We start from the raw sequence: 16,297 nt of genomic DNA on the forward strand, positions 1-16,297 counted from the left end.
TCTTTTAACCATCCTTGAACAACCATCAAGGCTCTTGCTCCTGACTACACCCTCTCCTCTTTGGGGGTTGCCCACATGAAGAGCTTCAGCCTGCAACTGATGCGCAGTTGACAGAATTTTTATCTGTCACAGGGTGGAAAAGACCAATAAAAAGAATCACAATCAAGTGTTAAACAGTATAAGCAGAGCTGAGCTAATCACAGTGAGAGGTATTTCTAGCTGGGCTCTAAGCTGATAACAGAGAAGATGAGTCCCCTTCACACTGGAGAGCACTACTTGTCCAAGGAAGGCAGCTACGCTCAGCCTGGCTTTCCCGGCTCAGGAAAAGGTCAGGCTTTTAACCAAATCCTACAGTCAAGTAATTTTGCTCCTCCCTCCTTCCAATATCTACCTGACCTGTACAGGACAGCCCCGTTCCTCATCCCTGTGGGAAGCATCTCCCCCTCTGTGATCATTTGCTTTTACATCTTCATATGTAAATTAAAGTTTGAAAAAACATCCAAGACACATATTTTCAATGAATCACCACCCCTCACTGGAGGTCCTTAAGTCCATCATCAGAAACAGAAATCGGGACCAACCCCTCGTTTTGGAAAAGTCTAGGCTAGCTACCAAATTCTTATCAGCCACCTGCTTTAAGACTGAAACATTGGATAAAACCTATAAATCAAGTAGTCTAATAAAAATACTAGCAAACATAATAGTTTGAAGACACAACATTTTGGAGGTGTAGCATCAGTCATCTGATCAGTGACTGTTAGAGGCAGTTTGCCCTTGCCAGCTTTGCTGACCTACACTACTTATTTCCCAGCATCACCACCCACTTCATCACGAGGCTGGCCGCAAACCCGCCCCGCCAGCAGACCGCCACCCGACACCGTTTTGTTGCTCAGACTTTGCAGGGTTTCTTTTTCCTGCTTGCCACTGAGGTGACTCGGTGCGTTCACTACCTGTGACATTACGGATGGCGAGGCTGCAGGAGCAGCGGGCTTGCAGCACGTTTCTCCCCAGGGAAGCTATTTCTGACAGCTTCACACAGAAGGTCTCGGTGATGCAGAGCGCAGCAGCTTTGCCAGAGCTGTGGTTGGGGAGTTCCCAGGATGGGAAGCCGTCTCGGCTCCGGAGATATCGCTCTCAGCTCCTATGCCCCACTCACTCTGCTGCCACAGCAGCAGGTTTAGGGTGCTCATTCACTACCTTTTTGTCATATAACTCCACAATTCCCAGAAAGGACGATTTATCTGACTTCTTAATAATTATTTTATGAAACGCAAAGAAGCTGCAGCACTAAATCTTGTTGCTGATTTTCCCTTATCTAACTGTACTGAAGTGAGGGGCCCGTAAGCATGTGGCATGTGCCTATATCCCTGTCCAGGACACCGTCTCTACCATCGGAGACACTGGGCAGGACGAGATGCCTTCTTCCTGCAAACCCTCTGCCCAAACTCCAGTAAACAGTAGCTATGCAGAATCTGCATGGAGCGTCAAAGCTCACCACCAAATCACAAATCAGGTATCTAGAAACAACTCACTGTAAAAAGACTACAATACACAGTCCAACAAGACTTCAAAAATAACCAGAATGATCTATTTGAAACCCCTATCCATACAACAAGCTTCAAAACATCACTGGACTACAACACACATTTTATAACCCTCCGCTGACTCAGACGACATTAACCTATACTGACAGAAAATATTTGCAGCCATTTAGAGACAGAGTTTAATAATGAATTTGCTTTCACCTTGCAGCCAAAGCTACAGTCAGGAAAAGGCTCATCACTCCTAAAAATGCTGGCAAATACAATTTTTCTGGATTTAGTCAAGTTTCTGTCATCCACTCAGTGTTTTAAAAACATCTTAACGTATTTGTAATATTCACTTATCACCTCGCGTGTAAGTGTGAACACTCCTTAGCAATGGTGTTCCTTAAAGAGTAATTCCTCAGCACAGCTCAAACATCTACAAACCGCCACGCCTTCCATTTTTAATCCATATCCTTCCATTTGCCATGTGTCTTACCTTGGCTTCTACTTTTAAAATATAGTTTAACAGGAAGAAAACCTCTCAGGCTATTTGGAAAATAAAAAGGGGAAATAAATAAAAATGAAGACAATTTTACAGGTCCTACTTCAGCTAAACCTTTCAGGGACTTCAATGAGAAGATAATCTTTCTGTGATTATGGCCAAACCCTCTCGTTGCTTAGCAACACATAATTAAGGAATATGTTTTCAGATCCGCTTTGCAAACTGGCCATTATCAGATGAAATTACTGGAGCAACAAATGTCATCCTCATGCAAATGAGTTGGTCGTAGGCAAAAAAAAAAGGGGGTTGAGTAGCGAGAAAGAGCTCAGCAGCACAGAAACGCTGCTGGCTTCCTCTTGTTGCGCACGGGTAATTCTTTTAAAGGGAAGGGATAATATCTAGAATTTTTGGAGAATAGGGTTTTCAATTTATATATGAGACACACAGAAGAAGAGGTCTGTTTCTCGTAGCGGAGACTGCTCCCAATGCATGGCTCCAGCGGTCCCTCACACCAGGGCTTTCACTGCATCGGTACCGACGGGCTCAATCCAACGTACCACAAACAAATGAACATATTTGTGTTCCCTGCACTATGTCAGTTTGGGGTTTTTTTGGGGGCTTTGGGAAACTGTTTATTTAAAAATACTGCCTGGATGTACTACTTTTGTGTCTGATCCATGTCAACACAGAACGTGTTGCCTAATATTTAAGGATTTTTTAGAAATCAATACATTACACCAGCTACATAAAGGATGCATAAGCATGAAAGAAACAGCATCTACTTCCTAGCTGTGTAATTATGGTACGCCAGGGAAAGGGGTGCGCCAAGTGTCTGCATTTTGACAACTTTATCATTTCCACTCACAAAATCATTCTTTATTTAGATTCCTGTAGAATGGCATCACCAGTTTGGCACCGTCTCTATGCCTATAAATGGTATCCTTTTATTAAAGCTTTGTATATGCTGGTACAGCACATTGTTCGAGACTTGTTTGCATGGGAGTTCAGCTGAACTGCACAGGGAGAAAATTCCCTGCTTGTGGAGTCTACCAGGAAAAAAACATTTCAAGTTACTTCTTTCCCCATTTTTCAAACAAGCCAAGCCACAAATGAATGGATTTGCCACGTTTCCTCGTACTTAGCAGTGTGGTTTTGGGGGTTTGTTTCTGTCAGGCTCCGAGCGTTATCATCAATGTACATCTCCAAAGTGGAGGAGTGGAGCCTGCTCAGCTTATCCAGCTTTACATCTGAGCAGCCAAGGGCCTGAGCACTTCTAGAAGGGGAAGGGAAGACAAGGAGCCACCATTCATTTTTATTGTTCTAGTGCTTAATGACAGGCTTTTAGTTTTAAGCACAGACCTATTACTTTAACAGCTATATCACTTCACTTAAAAGCATCTCTAGAAGGAGATCAAGGGTTTTATTTTGTATGCCTGATAAAACAGCAAATTAATAATAAGAAGAAAAGACTTAGGTAATGACCAAAGGTAAGTCGATTCTGAAATAACACCATTAGCTATCTGACGAATTTAGTCAAAACAATGCTAACCATTTCCTCCAAGAAACACATTTGTGCCTGATAACAGCGGTAAAAAGTCAATCTGCAGCAAACCCTGTAGTCCTAATTGCTCACCCAGCACAGTATCTAATCTCCCATTCTCTACAAACAACAGGAACGGCAAAATTAACCCTGGAAGCATTATCTGAGCCACTGCTCACTTTTAACTGAAGTTGTCTAAACAAATAAAATATTTAGAATTTAACGGCAGAGCGACAGTCAGGATCTTTAGATCAGCACAGCCAGCGCAGCCCCGCGAAGAAATCCCATTCACCTCCTTTTCTAAATAGGAAAGTGTCTAATATTTAGGCATGAAACCCCAATATGCTGGACTGTGGTTTTTCAGGGGGTAAAGTAAGCAACAACAAGGCAGTTCTAAACTACCGTATGGGCTAAGACCCTTCGGAAATTACTTGGTTCAGGCGATGCCATGGTGGAGACGATGACGGGGGGCCCTGTGCGCCTGCTGAGCTTCGGGTACGGGGAGAGCTGGGGAGGGAAAGTGGGTCCGGTGGGTGCCAGGCTGCCGTCCCCCGGCGCTCCCGGCCGGCGGAGGAGCTGCGGGCTGCCGTGAGGGCTGGGTGCCGGCGATGCCGCCGCTGCCGTCCGCTCCCTCTTCATCAGCTCCATGGGCACAGTGTAGGTGGTGGGGTAGGCCGTTTTGGGGCTGGCGTGCGGGTTGCCTGTGGTCATGGACATGCCGGCTGGAGCAGAGTAGGCAGAAGCTGGACGCGGGTGCATGTTGCAAGGCAGGGGGGTGTTGTATCCAGAACCTGGGAGGAAGTGCGGCCCCTGAGGAGCCCCCGCGGAGGCAGGGTAGGCGGTGGTCTCCAGGAGGTGCTGGGTCGGGGCGCTGGATGGCCGGCGGTGCATCTCCCCTGCTCTTGGGGAGAGCGGCGGCAGCGGAGGTGGGGGCTGCGGGGCGGCAGGGCCATCTGTGGCGGGCCCTGCACCGAGGGGTGCCCTGTAGTCGCCCGGCAGCTCGCTGCGGTGGCTGAAGCTGTTGGAGCGGGTTCTGGGGCGCAGCGCCCCGCTCCTCCGCTCCTGCCTCTGCAGCTGCATTTCTGCCTTGTAGTTGTGGGCAATGCGGGAGAGCACGCGGGCCTGCCCCAGGTTGGGAGCCACGGACTTGATGTCGTTCTCCTCCATCATGGCCAGCAGATTCGGGGAGTCGAAGCCCTGCTGCAGCAGGGCAGCGAAGGTGCTCTCTGAGACGCCTTCCGCACGCAGCAGAGCCACAAACTCGGGGTCGAAGCTCCTCTTCCCCTCCGGCCCGGGGAAGGCGGTGGGCACTGGCGGGTGGGAAGGCGTCGCCACCGCCGTCTCGTAGCTGTCGTAGGGACCCTTGGCACTCTCCCGGCTTGGCCCGTAGCTGCTGCCACCGGCAGGGTCCACCACCAGGCAGGTGGGAGCAGCCTGCCTGCCCCCCGCCGCCTCGGGGGGCCGCTCTGCCCCATCGCCGTAGGCCTGTCTGCCGGGAAAGGTGGGCGGCTCTGCTGCGTACCGTGGGCCGAGGGGCTCTGTGCCATACCGTGCCGGGGTGACATCTCTGCCACGCATCTGCTGCCCCTCCAGGCCCAGCTTGGGGTCCCTGTAGAGGCGGGTGGCCTCCAGCGGCGCGACGGTAGCCGGGCGCCCTGGGGCCTGGTCCCAGGACAGCCGACTGCCGGGCGCCCCGTAGCTCGCCAGTGGCCTGCTCACCATGTGGTCGCGGTAGCAACGGGGGTCCTTAGGCGACCTAGCTGAGAGGGATGGGTCACTGTAGTAATCCTGGGGTGGCAGGGAGCCCCGGCCCGCCATGGCCGCCTGTCGGTCGCAGTAGGCGAAGTCGGGGACGGAGCCCTTCCTGAGGGGCCCTGGGGCGAAGGCGGCATCCTGGTACGGGTACGCCTCTTGCTTCAGCTCCGCACCGCCCTGCAAGATGATATCATTAGCTCGCGGCGGCTCATACCAGCCGCCCTCGCCACTGTAGGTCAGGGAGCTCCTCCGTCCCGGCGGCCTTTGATACTCGAAGGCGTTCTCGTTCTCCCAGTTGCCTTCATACCAGCCAGCAGCGTCCCAGCTCTGTGAGCGGCCGATGTTGGGGTGCTTGCTGGGGATGGGCATCGCCACGAGGCCGCTTGCTCCTGCCGAAACGGAGAAGAGGAGGCGCCTTCCCTCTCGGCGCTTCTCCGGCGTGCATCAAAACCAGACTGCGCTCTGCCTGAGCCCTCCCGGGACTTCAGAAACCGCCGATCGGTGGTTTTGCCTTTCAAAGCATTGCCTGAATTATTAATTCTTTGAAACCTTAGCAGGCAAAGCATGCAGCGGCCGCTGTCGCTCCAGGTTGGCGGAGGGAGAGACCCTTCCCATGCAGTGCAGCTGCAGAAGGGGCAGCCGCGCTCAGCCCAGATGCTTTATCCTCTGCTGCCGGGGCCGGCGTGCGCACATGGACAACTGGCCGAGCAGTGTGTGGGGATTAGGAGCTAAATAAAACCGCTAAAGCCCTCGCTCCATGTGACATCATTTCAACCCGATGAAATCTCCCGCGCCAGCCCAGCCAGCAACCTCAATGCAGTTTCTCCCCAGGGAATGATTTTCTTTTTTTTTTTTTAATGTTGTTTTTTTAACATGCGTTTCATCCGTTTCAGTTGTCTCCTTCCTCGTTAGGTGAGGGCTCCTGTCCACACCAGCACCCACCAGAAATCGGCAATAAGATAACAAAACGTTCACGTATCCGCTCATCCCCACACATGCGCATGTAAAAATAAAAAAGAAAGCTTCAGTGTCAGCTCAATCTTAATCCACCCTGATGAAATGCTAATCCACTACACAGAGCTAAGGACAAATTAAATGGAAGCAAGCAGGCAGGCCTAAAAAAAGGCCAATGCAAGATACTCAAGAATACAAGAGAGATTAGAAATTAGTTAGGTATCTCTTTAACACTTTATGAATATTGTAATTTGCTTTGGAAATTACATTTTTTGTTGTAGTTTCAAATTAGCCCTACTAACTAGGCTCCAAAAGGATTCTTTACATTATTATCATAATACGCAAATCCTTTCATCATCCCAGGACAGAAAATTGTGGAGGTGTAATCTGAAATGTATAATTTTAAGACCCCAGCCGAGGTCACAGAAAAGGAGGGGAGGATCAAAGGATCTAAAGCCTGGTCTTACAAAGCAAAAAGGAAAAGTAGACTTTCACCTATTATCTCCAGCTTCCTTTGGAAAAACTACATGTTTATGAGATGGGAAAACACTCAGAAACATCAGACAAAACTCAATTTGTATTTAGCAGTATTTCAATATTCATATGGATTAAGCTTTCTTTACATTTAGAGTAGGCAAAAGGATTTAGATGGAATCACACCATGGAAAATTGTTATTTGGGAATGTAGGAAAAAATTCTATATATAGTCACTGTTTTCAGAGGAGATGTTCTGGGGAGTCATTTTAATATGTACCTACATTATCACATGCCGCTCATGCTCAAATATTCCTTTCCAAAGAAGACCAGGTCAACCATTACTTATTTTGCTAACCACTTCTAGTGAGGCAACGCTTTCTTTTTTAATTGAAAAAAATTCAGACAGAAATGATTTCACCTTTCTCTGCTGTGATCACAAATTTCTTCACCTCCAACATGTCCCTTCCAGGACAGACCCATTAAAAGGAATAACAGCCACCTTTCCTGGTCTGTTTGCAAGACAGCTTGTACATTTTTCCCAGCTAATCCACAATAAATGTTTAGTGCACTCGCCATCACATGATAGACTATTGTGCTTTTATGATAGCTAAATCACTAATACAGTCTAATGCTTATACTTGCCTATCATACTAATACCTCTGGGCTATATTTCTGACCCAAATACTGACAGGATCTTTGAGTAATCCCTAAATTTCTTTATTGCAGTAAATATTATAAAACCTCTTCAAACATTCTCTTCTCCAATTCCATCCCCAAGAACCACAGTCTTTAAAATTATGTTGAACATTACACAGACATGCAAAACACGGGCCTCAAAAGATTATTTATGCAATTCTCAGAGAATATCTGATTGGCATTATATTGAATTAGCTAACAAACTTAAGGCACATTGGAAAATTTCTTCTTTTGTGAAAGTCAAAATGGGAAGACACGTTTGTGGCTTATAAATAAAGCAGAGAACATTTTAACAAACAAAAACATTTTATTACAACAACATTTTGCTAAAGAATAAAATGTATTCCCAACTGGATACAGTGAGATCTGTGCCATTTGTTTGTTCTGAAGCAGCAAAAGAAAGCTACCAAAAATGTATATGAAAAATAATAAAATCCTGGTCTATAGATCAAGGGCATCTTCCACCATTGTCTTCAAAGAAATCACTAAAAAAAATAGCCACCATGTTAAGCCCTGGTTGACAATGGAAAAAAACCACACCATTGAGAAATTAAATATCAAAAATGCTGATCCTGAACAACTGCAAGCGAAGTCAGAAAGGGAGCTTTGAGCATTTACTACCTCTGAAAAAACAAAACACTTTAATAAGCCCTTGGGTCGCATGAGGGACACACAAAAGAAGCCTCGCCCAAACCAAGGGATCTGTGACTGGTGGCCGTGCCCTGCCCAGCTCCAGCACGCACACAGGTGACAATAGGACCAGAAGACCCACCTCCAACCTCCCTTCAGCCCAAGCGCAGGAGCAGCCCCAGGCCTGGGCTCCAAAAACCACCCACATGCCCCTGCCCCAGCCTGTCCTTCCATGGGCACAACCTCGCAGCCCTCTGGCAGAAGGATGTGCTCTTCTCACACCTGCTTCGCAGGAGCCAGGAAACTTTAACTTCAGACCTGCCGCTGGGAACGCATCAATATGGATGATTTATCCCATATGCGCCAACCTCAATGGAACAAATAAACTATTCCTGTGCTCCAAGCCAAGCAGAGGTAAACGCCTGTGGGATGGGGCTGTAGGACTTGTGCTTTTCCTTGCAGCCATGGGGCAGATGTCCTCTTTGGAGGGCTCTGCTGGCCCCTCTTCTTGCTGACCAAGAGCTGCCATCAACCCCCACAGTCCAGGAGCCGTGGAGCTGGGCAGCCTCCCATGCCATTGCGGCAGCAAAGGAAATGTTATACCCCCAGTGAATCAAGACATGAATAAGAAATGATCGGAATAAAATATTTATGGTTGGGCAGTAAGGGTCTTTTACTTTTCTTTTTTTGGCACTCTTAAAAGCAGCGCCTATGCAAATTCCCGTAACTCCGTCGCTATTTCTGAATTCAGACCCTGCCAGCAATGGCCAAGAGAGGACATGGAGGCACCGGGGCACAACCCAACATAACGGATCTCATCTGGACTTCCTGGGAGCGGAGGTGGTTCCCGACGTGAGTGGGAGACGAAGGACTGTGGGACAGGTGGAAAATTTACCCTCCCTTTATCTTCTAATTCCAGAGGTATTTGGGGGAAAAAACCACACGCACAAAAGAAAAAAAAAAAAAAGAAAAAAGAGCCGATCAAGAGATTAAATGCTCTGGTATTTCAGATCACGTGAAAAATGCAGAGTTTTGACTTAATACCCTGAGTTTCCGTTTAGTGTTGATCTAATATATGGTAAATTTTGCTGTGATAAAATGACTACATAAGAATTCTGCTCTGAAAAAAATGTAATGACAGAGTAGAAGAAAGGTGGGCCCATAGTTTAAACACCACTTTCAAAAATGGATGGCATGAAATCTGGTTCTGGAAACAACTCACAGTGGATATGAAACAAGCATCTTACACAGTGCTAGAAAGTGCCGTTTTCGTCCCATGAGGAGAGTCTGTTTTACACATAAAACCCATGATAAGAAATCAGGATGCTAAATCTGCAACACAACTGTGTAAACAACATTTTTTGGTGTCTGCTGCACTGACTCGGGAGAGGTTGGATGTGAAATTTAATTCACATTGATTTAAAACGTTTCATTACAAATTCTGAAAGCAAGTTGCTGGAAGAATTACTCAGTGCAACAAAATAGTGAAGACTGGTTTTAGTTTTGCTTTTTATTATTTTAAAATACTTTTCAATTACGAGTTTAAATCTTGTCTGGAAATCTTGTATTGGAAAAAATGACTTTTAATGTAGCAAAATGTTGAAGTTTTCTCCCAAATTATCTCCTTCTGGGAGAGAGCAGAAGTGAAACAACGTAGTGAATATGCCAAATGTCATTTTTGGCAAAAATGTAAGGTGCATCAGTATTGGAAAGGCTATTTCTCATTTAAAGGCAAAGGAATCCTACCCCAGTAGTGAAAAATCCTCTAGAGAACAAACATATCTCATGTTAATGGAGAGAGCAGGTATCAAGACACCCAGCCTTTATACTTCGTTCCGCCACTGTCAGCAAGTAAATTGCTTAATTTCTTACTCGCAGATTCCCCTTCCATCAAAGAGGCATATAATAATATACACCTATCACATTCAGATGGTGTTAAGATTAATCAGTGTTTGTCATATGTTTTCAGGTGACAAGGTACCAAAGCTACCGGGAGGATAAATGCCTCTGCCCTCACTGCCTGGGCTTTCAAGGACCATGTGTGATTGTGCCTAATGACCCCCAAAGCTCGGGAAGCCTTTTCTGAACACTGTCCTCCTATGTTCAGCTTGCAGGACGCCAGGGAAGCAGAAACGAGCTGGTGCTAAACTATACTGTGGTATACCATGGATGCTATGGAGAGGAAAAGGAATAGCATGCACAGTGAATAATGCATGCAAACACACACGCACAAATTAAAAAAAAAAATTGGGATAAGAAAAGCAGGAAGAAAATGTTCCAAATCCTTGGAAATTACTGCATTTGCTAAAATTTGGCTCTGCAAAAATTTCTCTCACAGTGGCAATAAGCACTCTGCCTAGATGGACTTTCTAACAGTCTCCTGAAATTAGAGGAGTACAAAGAGAAAATTAGCAGGATTGTGCCGGAATCATTTTCAATAATCAAAGGAACAGAACAGCATCTGAAAGCACTCAGCGCTTGAAGCCATGCCACATGCTTTTACCAATTTCCAAACCAAAAGCATAGATGCTTTGTAACTTCAACAAAACACTCTCAAATACCAACTTGGTGCATTACAACAAAACACTCTTAAGATCAGCCGATTATTAAACAATCATTGCCTCATGTAACTCTGTATTTTGATGACTTTAAAGCAAAAAAGAAAAGCTTACATCCATTTGTAACTCAACCCCCCTGGCGCTGGGATAGAAATGTGCCGTAACCGTTGGCTCACAGGCGTTACAAGCTACAGGAATGCACTAGCACACGCCGCCTCTAAATGTTACGCGCAAACTGGAATCTGTAACTGGGTTCAATTGCCGTTCCCACCGGCTACACACAAATGGGCCCATGCATATGGAAAATAAAAGGTCAATATCGTACCTAAATAAATGTGGAGGCACAGCAAAGGAGCCTACCTCCCATGCCAAATAAAGCAGACGTTTACTCTCAAAACTGATAACGCAGTATTGCGGTGCCATTCCGAGTGATTTCCCAAGAATCCCCCCAAACCCCACACGTCAATGTGATGAGAGAGGATGCAAAGCCTCTTCCACTCACACCTGCTGGCGTCGTGCTGAGAAGGCGCACGGAGGCATTTCACATAATGAAACTACAGTGACCTTTTACTTGATCACTGCGGACCTGACCGCTTGCCTCTCTGCTGCTTTTCTGTGCTCGGAAGGAATTTGGTGTAGGAGACAGGCTCCTTCCCACCCTCCCAGTCAGCTAGCGCCGCATCTCAAATCACTGCCACGTGCCAACAACTCTGCAGCTGGAGGCATTTCACCTGTCTTTCACTGAAGGGCACCCAACCTCCAATTACCTTGTATTAATTGCAGAATAAAGTGGGTGCAGAAGCACCCTGGTGAGCATGCAGTAACTTGTCACCTCATGTTATCCTGCTCCCCTGGCAAAGCCCTAGTGATTTGCTGTCAGGATGAAAATCGAATTACAGGTAACAAATACAGGAAGCTAGCAATCACCTAAAATACACTCACAGTTAAAAACAAGAAGCCCAGCTGTAAAACACACTTTGAGCCATTGGAATGAGCCCTACAAGCTCTTGAAACTTCAATCAGAAACAATTTGGCCTTCAAGTATGGGGAGACTCCAATAAAAGTTAGCAGAAACAGCACTGTCACATTCCTGCATCAACAAAGGGATAATAAAAATATCAGATGTATCCCTACACTACAAAACTACACGCTTTCAAAGACTACCAAATAAAAATCAATCTGGATGCTGAACGGCAGTCTAAAAGCCAGTAGACAAGGTTCATTGGGCACATCCCTCAACTATTGGCAAAGATCTAATCTACGAATGCTCTTAAAAATAATCCTCTAGAAATCACATCAAGCACCTTGTCTCCAAAACGGGGTATTAGACTTTGAGGTCAAATCTCATCATTTTTAATAAGAATTCAGGATCAAGATTTAAATAGCATATGTAATGAAAAGCATGGGAATTATATCTGTCCCAGAAAGCAGCAGAGAAATCCATTGTTAAATGAATATATATTGTAATTCTGAACTCTGCCATGCATGTCTGGGCTTTGCATAAAAAATAATTAATTACTAGATTGTAACACAGTCCTGAGGAGATAAACAGGCTGGGGTTCAGGGTGTCTCTCTGCCTTACTTCCCCTGATGATGCCAAGAGCTTGAAACACATACTTCCCTTGAAGACCCAAGGCAGATAAAAACCAAAACCAAATCAAACCAGGAGAAAATATTACTTTAGCTAAAAAATATTTATGCGTTGCTTTTAAAGAGATTGGTATTTTGTATTATTGTATTGCAATAATCAAATATCAAACGTGGAGGGACCACATCTGCAGGTAGGCCTTACTGTGGCCCCTCAGCATCCATGGGGACGGTTATGGGGGATGGCTGCTCCCCGATGGGATTGACACCGAGGCCGAAGCTCCCAGCCCTACATCCCTTCCTTAGGTTCATTTACTGATTCAAATACCTGTTATCAGCAGGAAGCGACACTGTGTTCTCTCAAAAATGGATGTCAATCTATAACTATAGGCTATTTTGTGAACTGAAGCTGTTTATTAGTAAGTTTTGAGGTGCTAGATGGCAGCAGAGAGTGTTTTGTTTTAAAAAAATAAAAAGACAATCTAAAAAAGACAAAAATTAATAGTGTTAAACTAATGGGCTATATAAAAATGTCAGTAAGAAATGATCAATGTCGTTTAATTTTAAGGCAACAAAAATGCACAGCCAACTCTAGAAAACTTGCTCTTTGAAGAAAGCCCTCAGATATAAAAGACGTAATGAAAATCTTCACTGTTTTGGCACTTCGATCTATTACATCTGTTTGTGGATACCAAGAAATATAAAAGAAAAGTTGTGTAATGTGTTCCTCTGCAGCTTTATTTTAATATAGCCAGATGTCCTACTCCTGTCAAAATATTTACTAGTAAATATTCAGTAGAATCAGAATCAAACCTAAAAGCCTGGTCCAGATCCAAACATCATCAGTCCTTAAAAGATTCTAATTTAGCAGTTAGATATGAGTTTCTTCTGATATTTTGAGGGCAAATCCATCCTGTTCTCATCTGTCTCGAAGGACTGATCATTTCCCATCACATGTTTGGAAGAGATAAAGCAGTCGACTTCCACCCTCTGGATGCTGGAGGTGGCTTCTGCAGCATTCCCAAACTCCAGAGCTTGGGAATGGGCGACAGGGCTGCCCCGAGGCTGCCGCTCCCAACAACGCGGCTTCTCGGTGCTTATTCTGGGGATATTATAATTTTTTTGAGTAATCTTTAAATGCGAGGGGGGGTGGGGGGGGATGATTTAGAGTAACGAGAAAAAAACCCAGATATAATGACAACATGTTAATCCCTAAACCAGTTAATTTAAATGGGAAGTGTGGTAAGGATGAAAATTAAGTTGATGGTATTGAAGTCATCAGCTGTAATTGTTTCTTAATTAATGACATGAAGTTATAAAGCGTGTTACATGGAACCTTGTCTTAAGGGTGGGGAAAATGGGAAAACACAAGGCAGAATTAAGAGTCAGATACATATTAAATTACCATAAATGTGGGCTTAAACACGAGGAGAACACAACAGAAGTATTTTTCTCTATTCCCGTGCATACAGCACTCAAGTCTCAGGGAAAAGGGGAGCTCTCTCTTTCTTGCAGTAGCTTGAGTCACATATCTATTACCAAAAAGTTGCATACCAAATTAATGAAATTTTTGTCTGTAACCTTATCTAAATGTGTCCTACTCTTTACCGGGTGCCTGGGGGATTTTGTCAGGCTGGCTTCATATCTGGCTCAAGTCCTAAATCTTGTCATGCGTATCCCTCTATGGCACGTCACAGGAGACAGACTGCGTGTAAGTGAACGTATAGGAAAAAAATCTACACAGAACTGCCAGACTATTTGAGCAGCCTATGCCTCCACGCTCTAAGGACAACAGCATTCCTGCAGATACGAGCTACCCAGTACCTCTGTCACAAAGCACAAATACAGAGAGATCTTGATTCAAGTAAAAGGGTTGAAAATCGTGGAGTAAGGTCCATAAGCTTGAATAATGCCTGTGAACTCACTGAGGTTGCTTGAACTTTCTTCATCCATAGGATTCTGTCCTATTTTCTGAAAATCTTAAAATTTTAACAAAACCTATTAATGACAAGTAATTCCTAAACCTGCTATGCCTCTATCAGCGAATGGGTAATTAAAAGCACTGCTGGATGGCATACTTTTCATTGCTCACGTTGGTAAAACGAGGTGTAATCCTGCTTTGGTATGAATTTGAAGTAATGTTTTGAAACCTCCATACAGGTCAAAGAATTTCATATGGACTCTCACAAGAACAAAACATCAGGAGCAGCCAGACAGATCTTCAGTTAGCATAAATCAGCACAGGGTGCAACAGCAGAGGATCTGACAAGCTAACTCTGCCTTTTCTCTAGGCAAAATGGGGTAAGCAATCCTTCCTTAAAAGCCTGATAGTTTATGTGCTTTGAGGTGGAAACTTAAAAAAAAGTATAGAAAGCTTTATTGTTGCGGGGAAATCCTTGTACTGTGTTTTATATTCATGGAACAAAGAAACTCAAATCCACTAGAAAAAAAAAAAGGCCTATATTTATTCTAAATAAGTCCCTTTTACTCAGGACAAGCAGTTTCTTCCACATTTGATATCATCTTTAACTCATTGTTTCTCGTCAAATGACTAGTGGTGATAAGAATTTCCTGAGATAATAAGATTCTATTTCTAAGCAGTAAAAATAAGTATTATCAGATGCTACTTGGCATTCAAATTTGCAAGAATGGAAGAAAATTCCCCCACCCAAATATCAAAGGTATTCACGTTGGCCACTGTTTATACAAAGGAGCAAGAATTGGAGGCAGGCACTTTCCAGAGTTGCCCAGTCACTGCCGAGACCCTCAGACACGCAATGGTCTGGAAGAGAAGTGTTGAGCATTGAAACAACTCATTTTCTGACATTACACATACCACAGTATCTCATATCTGATTATTTCCTACACAATACCATGTTAACAAAACACTAAGGCCTGGAAAACAAGAGGACGCCAGAATTCAGGTTGCTTGTACAACTTTCATTTTGACTGCCTTGTAGTTTTTAAGCACATTTTCCCATCTGCTTCCACAAGCAAGTTCCTCTGTTATTTTAGCCCGAATAGACTGTAGTTGTTGAATGAGAACCTATTCCATATTCCGCTGTTATTGGTTTGTGAGCCCAGACCTCAAGGACACACTGTTCAAATACTGCTGAAAAGCCAGAACCATTACAATTCTTCAGGGGCATTTCTAAAGGGGGTTGACTTTTTTTTTTTAATAAGAAAGTGCACCACAAGCAAGAATTGACAGTGCAAATATTAAGTCCACTTTTATGGATGAGAAACTGAAATAAACAGCAGGTAAAAAGCACCCCTGCCATAGATCCAGGTTTATATTTACCAGTGTACCTAGCATTACATAGTATATTTATTCAAACATTACTGGATACGGTTTGCATTGACTTCCATCACAGGTGGAAGTGTGGAATACAGAATTTCTGTCCACCCTTGAAATGACTTAACCAGCCTCAGGCAGCCATGGCCAAGATAACTTTGTTGATGATGAAACCATCCTTTCCTTCCCCAAATTCCCTCCTCCATTTCATAAACCCCTTCCCACCTTTGCAAAAACATGAGCCAGCTTTAGGCTCCCACCAGAGCTACCACCCTTCTCCTACCCACTCTGCTCCCTGCTCCATTCACATCATGCTCCCCAGCACCTTTCCAGCATCCTGCTATACCTTCAGCGAGAAAACCAGACCACTAACCCAGCAGAAAATTCTCCAGATTTTTGGTTGTTGGGTTATTTATGGCTGGTTCAGCAACTGCAGCTGGGAGAGCTCCCTAACTCAGGAATTCAGAGTGATGACCAGACACATGCATGGATGTGCAGCACTAGGGCCACGTTGTCTCCCGACCGCTGCAGGACACGTGGATTTTGCTCTGAGTAGCAGCAGCTGATGTCAGCTCCTTTTCAGATCATATGTGCTTTGTTGTAACCACCAGGTGCTCTATGCTGTCAACTCTTCAGAGCACACGACCTCCTTAACGAGGGCTTGGTCAAAATCCAGCAAACAACGGACACCACCACAAACAAATAACAAGCAATCAACTGAACTGGCTGCTGCAGGAACAAAGGCATTTCCTAGTTCATCTTGTGTTTCCTGCTTCA

General features: G+C 44.8%; 1 protein-coding gene across 6 annotated transcripts in view; it reads right to left on the reverse strand.

Moving 5' to 3' along the window:
- CTBP2 (C-terminal binding protein 2) overlaps window positions 1–16,297 on the reverse strand; it is a 143,557-nt gene that overhangs the window by 41,387 nt on the left and 85,873 nt on the right. The window contains exon 1 of one of the 6 annotated variants that reach the window (XM_074875501.1): window positions 4,000–6,063. The exons of the other annotated variants lie outside the window; for them this stretch is intronic. Within the exon in view, the coding sequence (XP_074731602.1) occupies window positions 4,000–5,692 (1,693 nt within the window). The 5' untranslated portion in view covers window positions 5,693–6,063. Of the gene's footprint in view, window positions 1–3,999; window positions 6,064–16,297 lie in introns of those variants that run through there. 6 annotated transcript variants of the gene reach the window in all.

Source organism: Strix uralensis, chromosome 7 (assembly GCF_047716275.1).
Source record: "Strix uralensis isolate ZFMK-TIS-50842 chromosome 7, bStrUra1, whole genome shotgun sequence".
Taxonomy (NCBI): domain Eukaryota; kingdom Metazoa; phylum Chordata; class Aves; order Strigiformes; family Strigidae; genus Strix; species Strix uralensis.